This window comes from Ailuropoda melanoleuca, chromosome 10, assembly GCF_002007445.2.
Source record: "Ailuropoda melanoleuca isolate Jingjing chromosome 10, ASM200744v2, whole genome shotgun sequence".
Taxonomy (NCBI): Eukaryota; Metazoa; Chordata; class Mammalia; order Carnivora; family Ursidae; genus Ailuropoda; species Ailuropoda melanoleuca.
Genome location: NC_048227.1, coordinates 95,766,313 through 95,781,787, shown reverse-complemented (window position 1 = coordinate 95,781,787; position 15,475 = coordinate 95,766,313). Strand labels below are relative to the sequence as shown.

At 39.3% G+C, this 15,475-nt stretch overlaps 1 protein-coding gene across 14 annotated transcripts in view; it reads left to right on the top strand.

Moving 5' to 3' along the window:
• SYNE1 (spectrin repeat containing nuclear envelope protein 1) overlaps positions 1 to 15,475 on the top strand; it is a 437,003-nt gene that overhangs the window by 353,591 nt on the left and 67,937 nt on the right. For all 14 annotated transcript variants that reach the window (XM_034669323.1, XM_034669329.1, XM_034669326.1 and 11 more), the window contains 7 exons: positions 543 to 689; positions 2,618 to 2,772; positions 3,199 to 3,346; positions 5,372 to 5,466; positions 8,629 to 8,863; positions 10,642 to 10,836; positions 14,305 to 14,430. In XM_034669323.1, the coding sequence (XP_034525214.1) occupies positions 543 to 689; positions 2,618 to 2,772; positions 3,199 to 3,346; positions 5,372 to 5,466; positions 8,629 to 8,863; positions 10,642 to 10,836; positions 14,305 to 14,430 (1,101 nt within the window). The remainder of the gene's footprint in view (positions 1 to 542; positions 690 to 2,617; positions 2,773 to 3,198; positions 3,347 to 5,371; positions 5,467 to 8,628; positions 8,864 to 10,641; positions 10,837 to 14,304; positions 14,431 to 15,475) is intronic.

Sequence of the window (15,475 nt, the reverse complement as noted above, 5' to 3'; positions counted from 1 at the left end):
TGGCTTTCTCTATAACATCTGAGCCTAACCTCAGGAAAAGAAAATTTTTTCATCATTGAGAAAACGCTTCTTTCAAGACCAAAGAATTAAAAAGTAAATGAACTTGGAAGTTCCAATGGGAACAAGGGAAGATGGGAGTCTTGCACTATTCTTTACAATGTAATTTTGCCCCTAAAGCAGCGCTTCCTTCCACGGTACTGAGTAAAATACATTCTACTAATAAATACTAAGTGGCTTTGTTGTTGACATTCATGTTTATATAACAAGGTTTTGCCAAGAAGCAGAATATTTTTCTGTTTAGTAGTGTATTTTAAAAATAACTTTAATTGGTCAATTAATATGGTACCTAGGAGTAATTCTAAATTTTCAAAAAATTACAGGAATAAAGAGAAGAAAAGTTAAATCATGTAGCCTTGTTTCTTTAGTTATGGCATCTTGAGGATGGCAATTTGACACAAGAATATGAAAAATAATTTCACTATTCAGTTGCCCTTTCATTAGATATCTAAATACCAATTTTCCTTTGTGAAAAAAAAAAAAAGGCTGGAGTTCTTGACTATGAAACCTTTACCAAGAGCTTAGAAGCATTGGAGGCCTGGATAGTAGAAGCTGAAGAAATATTACAGGGGCAGGACCCTAGCCACTCATCTGATCTCTCAACCATCCAGGAAAGGATGGAAGAACTTAAGGTAAGTACATTCAAATCCTAGGCCTAGATCTTTTATCTTTTGTCCTCAAAATCTTAAGGAATACTCACAACTCCTGACATAGGCCTACTTTTTATTTTGAGCTTCCAAAGAAACCCTTCCCAGCTCTGTTTTCCCGCAGTGCACGCACACTGATTTCACACCCTGTGATGGGAGCCGGCCTGGGGCAGTCCTCGGGTTCCAGCTCACTCCTCCTTCCCACCTCTCGTCCCTTCCCCTGCCCAGTGGGTCACCTCCTTCTTCGGAGCTCTTGAACCTCCTGTCTCTCTCTCTTTACCCTCATCCACTCTTAGGCAAGTCCCCTATATCTCGGACCCTGGCAACAGCCTCCATGGCCCTCTGTGCAGCCACCCAACCCCTCCAACCCACAGCTGCCAGAATGATCTTTTTCTTTTAATGGGTTTTACTTACTTATGAACTATTTTAAACATCCAGTAAATGAAATGATAACACTAGACATACCAGTTTTATCATATTATTCCTCTGCTGCAGACCCTCCACGGGTTTGCACTGCTCTCAGGGTGAAGACCAGTGTGGATCATCATGCCCAGTGGACCTGGCTTCCATCTTCTTAGGGTCTTGTCTTTACCACTGTACATCTCAGTGTCCATCACAGTGCTTCCTAGCATCTCCGCACATAACATCACCTCTTTCTGGAAGTCATTTGTTGGCCCCACCAACTCCCTTCCTACCAAAAGGAATGAACTTTTGGCCATTTTGTTCAGTGTCACCCTCTTAAGAAAGTTCCCCTTTTTCTTCATGGTCAGGCTCCCCTGTGACACTTTCATAGCACGCTATTTTTTTTCTTCAAAATTTTTTACATACCATTTAATTACGTTCATGTGATTCAGTGACTACTATTGTGGAATGGTATTATTGGAATAGTATCTTACTGTCTGTAAGCCCCGTAAGCCCCTATTGCCTGTGAGTTTTGTTCACTGCTGATATCTACCCATGAAAGTTCTACCATCTGATTGTTACGCTTTTGACTTCAACAGTTGGAAAGATGTATTCTGTCTTTAGGGTAATGAGCCTATTTCAGAGCATTCAAAGAGAAAACACACACAGCCAAAGGTGTCCTGCCATTTTCCTCTTCCTATAGCCAATTTCCTAGATGGAGTTACACCACCCACTTGAAAACCAGAAAAGACAGCTTTGTCCTGTGTTTGAAGGGAAAGAGGAGCTCTGAAAGCTTTGTCAGCTGAGTCTCATCAACTTTGGGATTGGGTCCAAGGACCTAAAACTGAAGCTGCTGGGATAATATGTGGTGACTTCAAAGCTCAAACGGGATCGCATTCATCTAGCAAGCGCTCGATGGCTCTTGTTTCCCCAGCTCTACCACTTACTAGCTGGGTGGCCGTGAGCAATATACTCACCGTTTCTGAGCCTCTTTTTTCTCATCATAAAGTCGGAATAGTCATGGTACTTAACTTAGGGGATTGTTTTGCAAATAAAATGAGTTATTACTGGTAAAGCTCGTATACTATTACTTGGTTTATAATAAGTGCTCAGGAAATGTTAGCTATTACTATTATAATGGTTACCATTATAAATATTCTTATTGATATTAGATAATAAAGGAGCAGATTAGCATAGACAAAGGGAAGATAAAGGGTAGGAAATAAGCCTTTTCTGTCATCAGCATAATTTTCATCCATCAGCAAGTAAACTACTAAACGTTCAGTGGAAGCTAATGAGGAGCTCTACCAGCGGGGGCAACAGCAGCGGAAGGGGTTAGGAGTCGCAGCTCTCCTTTATTTGCAGCTCTGGAGATGACAAGTCAGTGGCCTAGAAATGCAGGGGATAACCAAAGACCTTCATCTTCCTAAAATCAGAAGGTCACTGTGCAGTGAAAGAACTCTGTCTTTTCTGACCACAGTGCTAAACTGGCTTTTAAATTTTGCTTCCAGGGGCAGATGTTAAAATTCAGCAGCATGGCCCCCGACCTAGACCGTCTGAATGAGCTTGGATATAGGCTACCGCTGAACGATAAAGAAATCAAAAGGATGCAGAACCTGAACCGGCACTGGTCTCTGATCTCCTCTCAGACCACAGAAAGATTCAGGTAGGGTAAGCAAGAGATGTTTGGGCCACCCTGGTATACCAGTAGATAGAAGTGCATGGTTTGTGCATATTTACAAATTCCAGGTCTTTCCAGTGGTACAAAATTTGAACTAAAAGTGGCGAGCTCAGATTGTGGTTTCCCATGCTTGATGTACAAAATATTGTTTTAACAAAAAAGAAAAAGAACTTCTTTTTCATGAGACTATATTAAGGGTACATACATAATTTTATCATTTTGAAAACCTGCCATTTTAAACTTTTATTTTTTTTCTTTTTTAAAAATTTACTACCTAACATTGAAAGCTTTGTGGTGGTCAAACTAGAATGGGAGGCAGAGGATATTTATTTAACCTAGTTTTATATGTTGACAATTTAAGAATTAACAAACAACAACATAATCATTATTCTTTTCCCTTTGTTTTGTCAGTAAGTTGCAGTCATTTTTGCTACAACACCAGACTTTCTTGGAAAAATGTGAAACATGGATGGAATTCCTGGTTCAGACGGAACAGAAGTTAGCGGTAGAGATTTCAGGCAATTATCAGCATCTTTTGGAGCAGCAGAGAGCACATGAGGTAAGTTATGCTGGTAGGTTTTGGGGTTGTGAAACAGTTTTCGATCTTTGGAAAAGGCTGTACGATGCCCTGTGGAGGGTTCAGGCACTGTACCTTGTGCTAAGTCTGCTCGGGTGTAGGCATTGTTTTGCCTTCTTTCTTAAGTGTGAGATTTTCCTATCTTAATTACAAAAATGTGGTCCAGTTCTTTGCTTCCATAGTTGGTTTTAAAAATGTAGCAGGCTTCAATATCCTATGATATATACTGCCAGAATTGTGGTAAAAGTCTATACTTATGGGGGGTGGGGAGGGGAGTCAGGGGTGTGTGTGGAAGGAATGCAGAAAGTTAGACAATTTTCAAATTGAGTTACATACCACATTAATATTGCCAAGGCTAGTTGCTTAAGAGATTATGCTTTGATCGCAAGTCTTTGATAAATGAAAATTGTATGTTCTGTAAAAAACATACTGTATTTTATACTTGGAAATCAAGCCACCAAATATCTCTGAGAGTACCTCTTGATCAAATTGCACCATAATTATTTCTTAAGTAACACTGAAGAGAGAACTAGATACAAAAAGTAAATTAATTAATTTGCCACTCGTCTCGATTTTGCTGTTTACTGGTACAACCACATTGGCCCATGTGTTTCTGAAATATAAACAAATGGAGAAATGGGATTTACCTAAAAGCAGAGAAAAGCTTAAAAGAACTTAAAAGGGAATGAAACTAATTTTAAAGTATTTTGCTTAAATTTTAAAAACAGAGACTTTAAATATGTATAAGGTATTTTTAAGTCCAGTTTTATCAAGTTGACTGAAGATGGAATTAAAGACAGTGAATCAAAACTAAGTGAGATATCACTTTATACCCACTATGATGGCTACAGTGAAAAAGACAGCAAGTGTTGATGAGAGTATATAGGAATTAGAATCCTCATACATTGCTGGTGGAAATGTAAAATGGTGAAGCTTCTTTTGAAAACAGTTGGGCAGTTCCTCAAAATATTAAGCAGAGTTACCATATGACCTCGTAGTTCCACTCTTAGCTTTATCCCTAAGAGAAATGAAAATGCGTGTCCACAGAAACTTGTGCAAGAATATTGTTCGCAGCAGTGTTATTTATAATAGCCCCAAAGTGAGAACAACCCTAAATATCCGTCAGCTGTTGCATGAATAAGTAAAATGTGGTATGTCTGTACAGTGGAATACTATTCAGCAATAAAAAAAGAATGTGAATCCATCCCGCACATGGATCAACCCTGGAAACATTATGCTAAGTGGAAAAAAGCCAGTCACAAAAAACAGTACATTGCATGATTCCATTTGCATGAGATGTCCAGAGCAGACAAATCTGTAGAGACAATAAATAGGTTAGTGGTTATCTAGTGCTCGTGGATTGGGAAGAGATGGAGAGTGATTGCTGAGTGAGGAGTTCTTTTTGGTCTAAAATCGATTGTGGTGATGGTTGCCCAAGTCTCTGAATATAATAGAAGTCATTAAATTATATACCCTATATAGGTGAATTGTAAGGTCTCTGAATTGTATCTCAATAAAACTGTTGAAAAAACAGCAGAAATAATTTGAAAAACTTCCTGTTGAATTTTTTTTTGTAATGAAATAATTTTATTAACCAAATTAAATTTAAAAACTGAGTTTGAAAAAAAAGCAAAGAAAAATGTGGAGTTTCTTAAATCTTTTTCAACTTTCTAAAAGGTCTCAAGCTATTCTCTATCTGAAAATAAACCAGAATACAAATTATGTGTTAACTAATGGTATTAGGTGATTTTGAAAGAAGGGAAACATAATTCTACTTTTAGTCACTTAGTTTTTGCAAGCGAAAACTAAACTTTATCTTTAAGTATATCTTAATTGATTATTTAAAAATAGATTCTTCTATACTGCGGGATTTCACACGTATCCTGATACAACTGGAAATATTTTTCAAAGCCTTGCTAAAGCCAGAATTTTGGGGAAGTTACTAGAAAACTGGTCAGTAAAACTGGGAGCTCTAAAAGTATGTTGTTCTGTTTTTTCAAATAATAGTTGTTTCAAGCAGAGATGTTCAGTCGCCAGCAGATTTTGCACTCGATCATTATTGATGGGCAGCGTCTTCTAGAACAAGGTCAAGTTGATGACAGGTAGGATCTTTGATATGTTATTATGAAGAAGGGTTTCAGGGAATTAGTCATTTTCTTTTTAATGAGCAGATTGGGGGCATATGTCTAATCTTCCTAAGAAAATTGTACTGCAATGGAGCCTCTATAATTGGAGAAAAGGCTTGTCCGAATCTCTGAAACGACTGAGTATTGAATCTTTTTAAAGAACTGCTATTATATTACATGAAGGACCTAGAGTAATTGGAAATCACCTAGCCAACGTTCTCCAGACCTCTGCAGGAGACTGGAATTAATGAATAGATCAGAAAAAATTGTATCAATGATGTATCAATGGTCTGTAAACAGATGCTTCTAATCCTCTTATACAGTTAGAGAAATTATATTCCTCAAAGGAGAATAGAGATGATTAGATCATCTCTCTTACGTATAGATGAAAACTTGAGGCCCAGAAATGCAAACTGATGTGACCAAGGTCACTCAACTGGCCGTGGAATCGTATATCTGGGTTTTAGTCAGGACGAGCCAGCTTTCCCATACCATGGTAATTTTGGGTTTGAAAATGGTTTGCTACTTAAGTCAGATGACACTCTGACACACTGAAATCCTGCTTCCTCTTCCTTTACTTAGCAGATTTCCTCTTTAGTAAAAAAGAAGAGGTAAAATCTAGCTCCTCCTTTGACTTCCAGTGTGTGAACTGATTTTGTATTATACTTACATTCCTAGGAACAACATCTAATCTAGCATATCTACTTTATGTAGCGATATTTGGAGTATAAACCTCATTGATACTTATATATTTACATAGGAACATCTTTCCCATATAAAGGACCAGTAACTGTGATTATAATTAACTTAGTATTTTTTTCAAAAAAAAAAAAAAAGAACATAAATCACTGTTTTCATTAACATTTTTTTTAGTGTTTTGAAGAAATTTCAGTTTTTAAGTGGATATTTAAGTTTGGAACAACAAAATGTGATACCATATTTATTCTATCCGAAGTAAGCCAAACTTAAACGTGAGCTTTACTGAGAATCTAAGGCCTTCAGAATCAAACAAATTCAAATGCAATTAACTTATTCTTTGCTTTATCCTCCCTTGGTCAACTCTATAACAGTATTATAAAAGTTTAAGCCAGTAAGTAAAACAAAATTTAAAATTCATGTACAAGCCAACATCTATTAAATTGTAAATGTTAACAGTTAAGGAGAAACACCAAAGAGAGGAAAATGGGAGGTTTGGACCGAGGATAATTCTGAAAGTTGCAAAAGAAAAAACAATTCAGATTAGAGCATGAAGGCCCCAGATTACAAATGTATTGTGTTTTAAAGGTTTGTTTATAAGTCTTGTGTTTTAGAGTTCAAGTTCAGCCATGAGAACGGTGTCATGTGTTCAGTACTTCCTCATGCTGGCAGGTGGCTCAGGACAGTTTGGCTGTACAGAAAGTGAGGACAAGGGCTCCAAAGAGATTTTGGATAGTGGCCTGATAGGAAAAGCAACATGCAGGGCAGTTTTCCTGTTGCAGGACAGTCTCAAGTCCTGGAGTGAAATGTCTTCAGAGATGATAGATGCTTGTAGCTTCTAGGGGAGATTCATGAATCTAATTCATCACATTTAATTCTACTGCAATTAGATAATTCACATCAGAATTTCCTTTCAACAACAGAGGCGCCAGTAACACATTTGGTTACAAAGCCAAGGTTTAGAGTGGGCCTAGATGATAGGATGTGTCAACAATATGGGAGTCCACATGAGTAAGTTCAGCTCAGATTTGAGGCCACACTCAAGAGGAGAGAATAGCTTATCTAGGGAAGAAAAGCAAAACCAACACAATAGAGGAAAAACAAGTAATGTTACACTTTAATATTAAAATATGAATAGCACTCTAATGTACCAGGAAACTCATTCTGTTTGATACTGAACAAATCAGTTCTAGTGCTACAAACTGAATGTTAAGGAAAACTTCCTAAAGATCTACCAACATTTTTTTAAAGGTAGAAAACACAGAGGTGGAAAGGACAGACTAAAAGACCTGAGACTATTTAGCCTAACATCAAGAACACTTAAGCAAAATTTACTATCTCTAAGTATGTGGAGCAACCTTCATACAGACAATGATGACTAGATAGTTTTCATTTCTCTAAGAACAAAATGAAGTGGGTTTAAAATGTAGAAGGAACGATTTAGATTAATACGCGGAATAATTCGCTAAAGATAAGTGCTGTTTATTGTGAGGGAATATGGAGTTTATGAGTTTTAAAAATATTTTTAGGGGTGCCTGGGTGGGTCAGTTGGTTAAATGTCTGCCTTTGGCTCAGGTCCTGGGATCAAGCCCCGCATCAGGCTCCCTGCTCAGTGAGGAGTCTGCTTCTCCCTCTCCCTCTGCTCTGCACCCCCTCCACTCACGATCAATCTCTCAAATAAATAAATAAAAATCTTTAAAAAATTTTTTTAAATAACATGATTTTATTTAAGTGGCTTATGATTCTAGCTGAAATAACCCAGTGTTGTTCATCCAAAGTGGCTTACAATTCTGGCTGAAGACAGAGGTTTATAAAAAAGTTTGGTCCTCATTTTCTTTTTTTTATATATATATTTTTATTTATTTTTTTAAATTTTATGATTTATTTGACAGAGAGAGAGTGTACAAGCAGGAGGAGAGGGCAGATGGAGAACCAGACTCCTCACTGAGCGGGGAGCCCAATGTGGGCCTTGATCCCAGAACCGTGGGGTTCTGACCTGAGCTGAAGGCAGGCGCTTAACTGACTGAGCCACCCAGGTGCCCTGGTCCTCATTTTCTCCCTCCCACTGTAACATTCACAAGATGCTGTCACCTGCTGCATACACTGCTTACTTAGGGTTTGGGCCCCTTCCCACTGCATCTACCCTATGCTCCCTCCCCTCTGGTGCATTCAGGGAGGGAATAATTAGTGACCTTACAGATATGCCTGTAACCTGTGCTGAGACATGAAAATGTTTGCAAAAACCAATAGTTATTAATTTTAAAAATTACTTGAAATAGACCTGGTATAAGATCATGATGTGATATTTGAAAACCCCCCTAAATCACTTCTCAGGGCTTATTAGGGTCATCAAGTGTGTATACATTGTGCCTTTACATGGCTGATACGTAAATGCATCCAGGGTAACAGTGTTTCCTCCCTGCGTAATTGTTTCTGCACCAGGGATGAATTCAACCTGAAATTGACACTTCTCAGCAATCAGTGGCAGGGAGTGATTCGCAGGGCCCAGCAGAGACGGGGCATCATCGACAGCCAGATTCGCCAGTGGCAGCGGTACAGGGAGATGGCAGAGAAGCTTCGTACATGGTTGGTTGAAGTGTCCTATCTTCCCGTGAGTGCTCTCGGAAGCGTCCCAATACCACTGCAACAGGCAAGGACCCTCTTCGATGAAGTGCAGGTAAGGTGCAAAACACACACTAAAGCTCTTCTGCATTTCCACTGGACACCTTACCCTCGCCTCAGTTCTTCACGAGGATCCTGGAGTGACACTGGAATGAGGACAAATATTGTTCCAAAGTATCAACAGGAACAGACAATCTGATTGCATTACAAAGTCCGTATTTACTGATGGTTGTCTGGTCAGGCCCAGCCTCTCAGACCCTGTCCATGGCCCACACCAGGGCTGCCCAGCAGCTCACGAGCCTCCAGCATGGAGGGAAAGGCCATGGTCAGCAGAGGAGCACTTTGCATTGATTATAGCAGTTTAAACATGTAACTTGAGCGTTCCAGAAAGAGAAAAGTCTCAGTCCTGTCTGAGCTCTTGGTCTATTCCTGGTTTGGCCCCTTCCTTCCGCCTGCCCAGGAACCGGGGCCTCCAGCCCCTTAGACAGCCCCCTCCTAGCACTCCGATCAGTCGTCCCTGGTGTATTTCATGGTCTCCTCTTGCTTTGGAGGTCATTGTTTGCTGCTTCCTTTCTCCTCACTTCTCTGGGAGACCTCATCCACCCATGGCTTCATCTGCCTCCTACCAGCACAGAAGGGCCAATGTGCTATCTTCCAGTCACATCTACCTCATGAACTTTCAACTCATGTATTCAACTACCTTTTCGATTTGTGTGTGTGTGTGTGTGTGTGTGTGTATACATACACACATATATGTGTGTGTATGCACATGACAGACATAATATACTCCATGGGTTCCCACGGAGCCTGTGATGTCTGGACGAGCCTTTCTCCAGCAGTCGCATGTCCCATGTCCCTGATTTGAGGAAATTTCATTACCAGCTGTCTTGTCTGTCAGTTAGGAACTTTAGAGTCTCTCTAGAGCTATGTTCTTGTTCTCTCTCTCTCTCCATTTCTAATACACTCCCAGTTTCCATCCCCACTGCCACTACCTTAGATGAGGAACTCTTGATTTCTTACCTACAGAGACAATAGCTTTCTAACCTATTTCAGTGTATCCAGTATACACCCCTTTCCATTCCATTTTCTACCCTACTGCAGAGTCTTTTAATCCAAACACATCTCTTCTCTGCTTAACATTCTCCTGAGAATCTCAGTCACTTTCACTATTAAAAAAATTCCTGTGCAAGGTGTGATCTTGTGTCGTCTTTTGCCACTCTTTCACATGCCTACTGTATTCTAGCCCCAGGGTCCTGAATCATCCTATTGATCTCGTATAGTAAATTTGCCCATCTTCATTTCTCTGCGTGGAAGGATTCTTCTCCCTGACTCCTGGACTTCATTACACAAGGTCCTTCTTAATCTGGCTGTATTCATATGTCTTCCAAGACTCACGAAGCCTTTCCCCTTTGAGGAAGGCTGTCTTGCATCTACGTGGGTTAGATATTTGAGTCCTGGTCTTTCTTGGAAGTGGGTTGTTTGTATGAAACAAGCATCACAAACATTTTTTTGCAGAAGAAATTAAAAGATCTTAATAAAACTTAAAACAAATGAAACATGTAACAGTGCGTTCCCTATGCATCAGGCTCCTAGAGCAGTTTCCGTATTGCACTGTGGTTGTGTTTAACTTGGGGACAGAAATTAAGCCTCTCCCTGTTGAATTCTCATTCATTTATACAGTGATCCATTCACGCCCCAACTACTAGCTCCATAAATGTTGGATAAAGAGGGCATGCGATGTATGAAAAACTATAGGGTCACTTCAAAACATGGGTAGTGCACCAGGGTGGTGAAGAAAAGAATGAGAAAGTAAAAAGCTACGGTTCCTTTCAGTTCAAAGAAAAAGTGTTCCTGCGACAGCAAGGCAGCTACATCCTAACAGTGGAGGCGGCCAAGCAGCTCCTGCTCTCGGCTGACAGTGGGGCTGAGGCCGTCTTGCAGGCAGAGCTCACTGAAATCCAGGAGAAGTGGAAATCAGCCAGCGTGCATCTGGATGAACAGAAGAAAAAGCTGGCCTTCTTGTTGAAAGTAAGTTCAGCTCTTTCCTCCTATAGTTGTCATGCAGTTTCAAAAGTCACGAAAGTAGTACTGCTCCCTCCTGTTGTTAGCCTTCCAGACACTGCAAAGATCGTTGAGTCATACCCTGCAGTGTTTTGATCCCCTGCCCTGTGTCTCATTTAAGACTTTGTCCTATCTTGCATGAACTGGAGAAGTTTCCCAATTTTCAGCAGTTTGTCTTTCAGAAAAATCCCCCAGCTAAGTAGTTTTAAGTCTAATAAGACTGTCCAAGCGACGAATTCTGATAAATGGTTGGTGCTGAGCCAAGAGCCATGTGATGATTTTATAAATCCAAACAAGAATGCAAAGAGTAGATTCCACTCCCTGATCTAAGACTCTAAAGTGGTTTTTAAGATTAATATCTCTTATTTTACAGCAGGAAAGAGCCTATCCAAGAGGACACTCATGATTTCATCTTAGCTTATCCAAGCACGTTGCTATGAGATAAAATTCAGGAGGTATATTAAGCCTTTAGTTGGATACAGAAAGCATACTGATCACACCACGAGTTTAGAGAGATGTAGATTTATCCAGACCCTCCACAGGTTGCTTTCTCCCTCACTTTCCGTAACCATATTCAATACATAATTGGAAGGCATTGGAAAAAAGGCGTGGTTTCTGAAGTCAGATATATCCAAATGAAAACCATAATAAACCAAGTAACCTGGTTAACTCAACCTATCCGAGCCTCAGTGTCCTCCTCGCTAGAGTAGGCATGATTATCCCTCCTTCAGACGGCATCGTGAGGATTTAATGAAGTAATGAACGTAAGCACGTGGCACAGTACCTACACAGACTGAGCGTGTAATAAATGATGGTCATTATCACTGTTGATACGATTATCATATTAAAGAGTGAACAGAGCTAAGTAGTGAAGTTTTCTGTATGTTGATAATCACCAACACTTCAACAAAATTATCTATTAAATTTGGCCTGCCCTGTTTTGGGATCTCAGGTAGTAACTAAAGGTAATGGAACACATTTTGCTTTTATAATGCTTCAAGTATGCACACCCGTTGGGTTTATTCTGTTGAATTTTATTTCATAATATATTACCTTCCATGTAGGAAACAATCAATCAAAAGTGCCACTGAACATTTGTTAAAGAGCTATTATTTCCACACAGTACAATTCATCAGTAATACAATATGTCTGATTCTTTTTTCTTCTTTTTTGCTTTCAGGAGAGGATTAAAAATGTTGTAACTCATTCTGTAGAGATCATTTTAATCATATATTTTCTTTATTTGTGATGTGATTTTTGGACACATTCCCAAGACTTTAATTAGGCAAAATGGCTGAGTCACTGCATTTGCTTTTCTTGCCAGTCTGTTTGTTGGTGTGTAAAACATCCACTTTGACAGATGTTTGCGGACCATGACATTTTGTTATTTCCTTGTAATTCATGTAATAAAAAGACTGGGTTATAGCTTTAGAATCTAAGCCACCCTGGGAAAGGGGAATCCTTATTCTTCTCTTGTTAAAGTTTATTTTAAATCATGCAGTAGGACCAATTTGCCTAAGAAAGAATTTATGAAGCTAAATTCTAATGCTAATGTCATTTTTCTTTATTTTAGTGTATCTTTACATCACAGCTATAATGCTTATCTATTTTTAGCCCTTGATTTAATGCTCTGAGTAAATATGCCAAAATACGGTGATTCTAATCCTGTGACCTTCATATTCACTTGCTTCATTATGGCCTCGTAATTTTGTTATGGAAAATAAGAAACTGACCTTTCTCTCTTTTGGATCAATGAACATTCACTAATGGCATGTTGATAGGTTTCAGAGTATGTGATGATTTCATTGAGAATGCTGTTCGATTTAGTAAGAGGATCTCACTATGCTTAGCATTGATGAACTAATTGTAGCCTGGGAACACAGAGATAACTTTAACAAAGGGGAATGGGAAAAAATCTGAGCAAGACAGACTGTGTTTTTCCTGGTAAATGAAAAGAGGGAATGTGATTAGCACTCTAGGAAGTTCCCTGAAGGAATTTAAAAGAGAAATGAGTCTCTTGGGCCAAATTCTCAGTTCAGTTAGAAACCAAAAGACCTTTTGAGTAGGGAGTCACTTCAGTCAGCACTTCTAACAGAAGACAGTTATGGTCATAGCACCTGTGGGTTGCTGTGCTAAAAATAAAGCATCGGGAAAGGAGACAGAAAGAGCCCAGACAAGTAAAGACTGGTGACAATGGAACAATGTGAAGGAAAAGGCGGCATTTTTTGGCACCAGGCTGACCACTAAAAGCAATTCTAGTTGTCTTTCTTTGGGGCTCAGTAATTTAAGTTGTGGGGAGTGGCTACTGGCAAGGGTTACCAGGAAGGTGGGGGGACAGGAATGGAAGATGATAGGCAAAATTCAGGAGATTTCTTTAGGTGAATTTAATTTGAATTGTCACTGAGACACTAGATAGAAGTTAATTTGTAGATCTAATGCTATAAAGAATTAAGTCTCCATTATGGTTCCTATCATCTTTTTCTTTTAATTAAAAAAGAAATACGTGTGTCTGATTAAAAAAAAAATCAGGTAATAATTAAAGTATGTAGAGTGAAAAACAAAATTTCCCCTCTACCACCACCAAACCCTGTAATCTTCCACAGGGGTAACCACTGTTACGAGTTTGGGGTGTAATCATCCAAAACATAACCACATAATGTATGTTTTCTTTGTCACTCTGTAGAGATCTACCAGTCTACACAGCCACACTCTCTACCACTTAACGTGCTATATTCTTCTTCAGAGCACTCGTTAGTATTTCACATACTGGCTGTATATTTTTAAAATTTTGCCTTATCTGTCTGCTTCCATTTATTGATTGTTTCAGTTTTTATGTGTGATACACTCAGCCCTTTGTGATACACGTTTCGGCACTATCAAGATGAAGCCCACCCAATGCCAGCTTTTCGTACTTGTGTTTCTACTTCTGTAACAAATCAAATGTATGTACCTCATACTTGTTCAGGGTTATATTATTTTTGTACTTCATCCTGAAAGAGATTCCATATCCTCTTTTTTATCTCTTATAGAGCGTTTGAGGTAGTGCTTAGGAAAAGAGGCAAAATACTGCTCTTACCTCTGACCTCTGCAGATTGATCCAGATGCAGATAACATTTCTGAGTACCCGTAATATTCTGGGACTTGTATTTGATGTGTTCACACCCATTGCTTCCTCCAACCCTTCAACAATTACAGAGTTTGTGTTATGCCCATTTTCATAGGCAAAACTGAGGCATAGCATATTACCTCCTTGAAGTCACAGAGTAAATGTAGAACTCAGCTCCTCTGACACTGGATGACACTACATGACAGTGGATGTGTACTTGCCAGTGAATCTTTAATTATTTCTCTGGGATTAAGAAAAGTGTTTTTCTTTTGTTCCAGTTTCAAAAAAAAAAAAAAAAGCCATGAAATTTTTTTCTTCTCCCGTAATAGGACTGGGAAAAATGTGAGAACGGAATAGCTGATTCTCTGGAGAAACTGCGAACTTTCAAAAAGAAGCTTTCTCAGCCTCTGCCAGATCACCACGAAGAGCTGCACACCGAGCAAACGCGTTGCAAGGTAAACGGCTGGAGTGAGCTGTTAGCCGTCACCTAGTCACCTAGCTGTGCTCTTCCACTGTCGTAGGACCTTTGAAAGCATAATTCAGTCAAACTGCTCTAGCTGTGAACATGCAGATGCAAGTTCCTGGGGTTTGCATTAGGGCAGACAACTCTGGTGAGAATTGGTTGTTGATTTATTGCAGTTGATGCAATTATAGACCACTTCATGGATTATCTTGGAAAATATAAACACAGCATTAAAAGATATTTAAAAGCTGAGTCAAAAGCAATAAACACAATCTTTTTAAAGCATCTACACTGGAGAATTGTTCTAGCAGAATAGTGTAGTTCACAGAAAGAAGAGCAAGGCTCGGCAGCCTGGAAATTCTGCGGGCAGTGGCACTTAGGGGAACACCCTGTCCTCCACACTCTTCTGTAAGGAAAACGGGAACCGTAAATAGCTGATCTCACTTGCTGCATGGAGATACACAGTCGTTCAGGTACTCAGGGCTCTGACTGCTTAAAGATCATGATCCATACCTCAAATCACAGTTGGAAGCAAATCAGGAACTAATATAGACCACTGCCTGCCTCATGAGCTTGCTGAGACCAACGTGGTTTGGTGGCTGTAGGATATGCTCCGTTCATACCTATGTAGTTATAGCAGTTCTCTGCTGAGCAATATGCAGATCTAGTCAAAACTACCTGAACAAATGCTTTTTCTCCCCCAAGTAATACATGTCCTTGTGTTTCCCAGTCATTTGTAAATTATTGCTCTAGAGTAATGCTATAAAACTTCACAGATACTGGGGTGCTGGGATGGCTCAGTCGGTTAAGCCTCTGACTCTTGGTTTCTGCTCAGGGCATGATCTTGTCAATTGAGGTGAGGTTCCAAGCTCAATGCTTGGCAGAGAGTCTGCTTGAAGATTGTCTCCCTCTGCCCCTTCCCCCCACTCTCTCTCTTGCTCTTTCTCTCTCTAAAATAAATAAATAAGTCTTTTAAAAAAAAACTTCACACATATTTAAATGATTTGGATTTTAATCAGAAGTTCTCTGCTTCACTC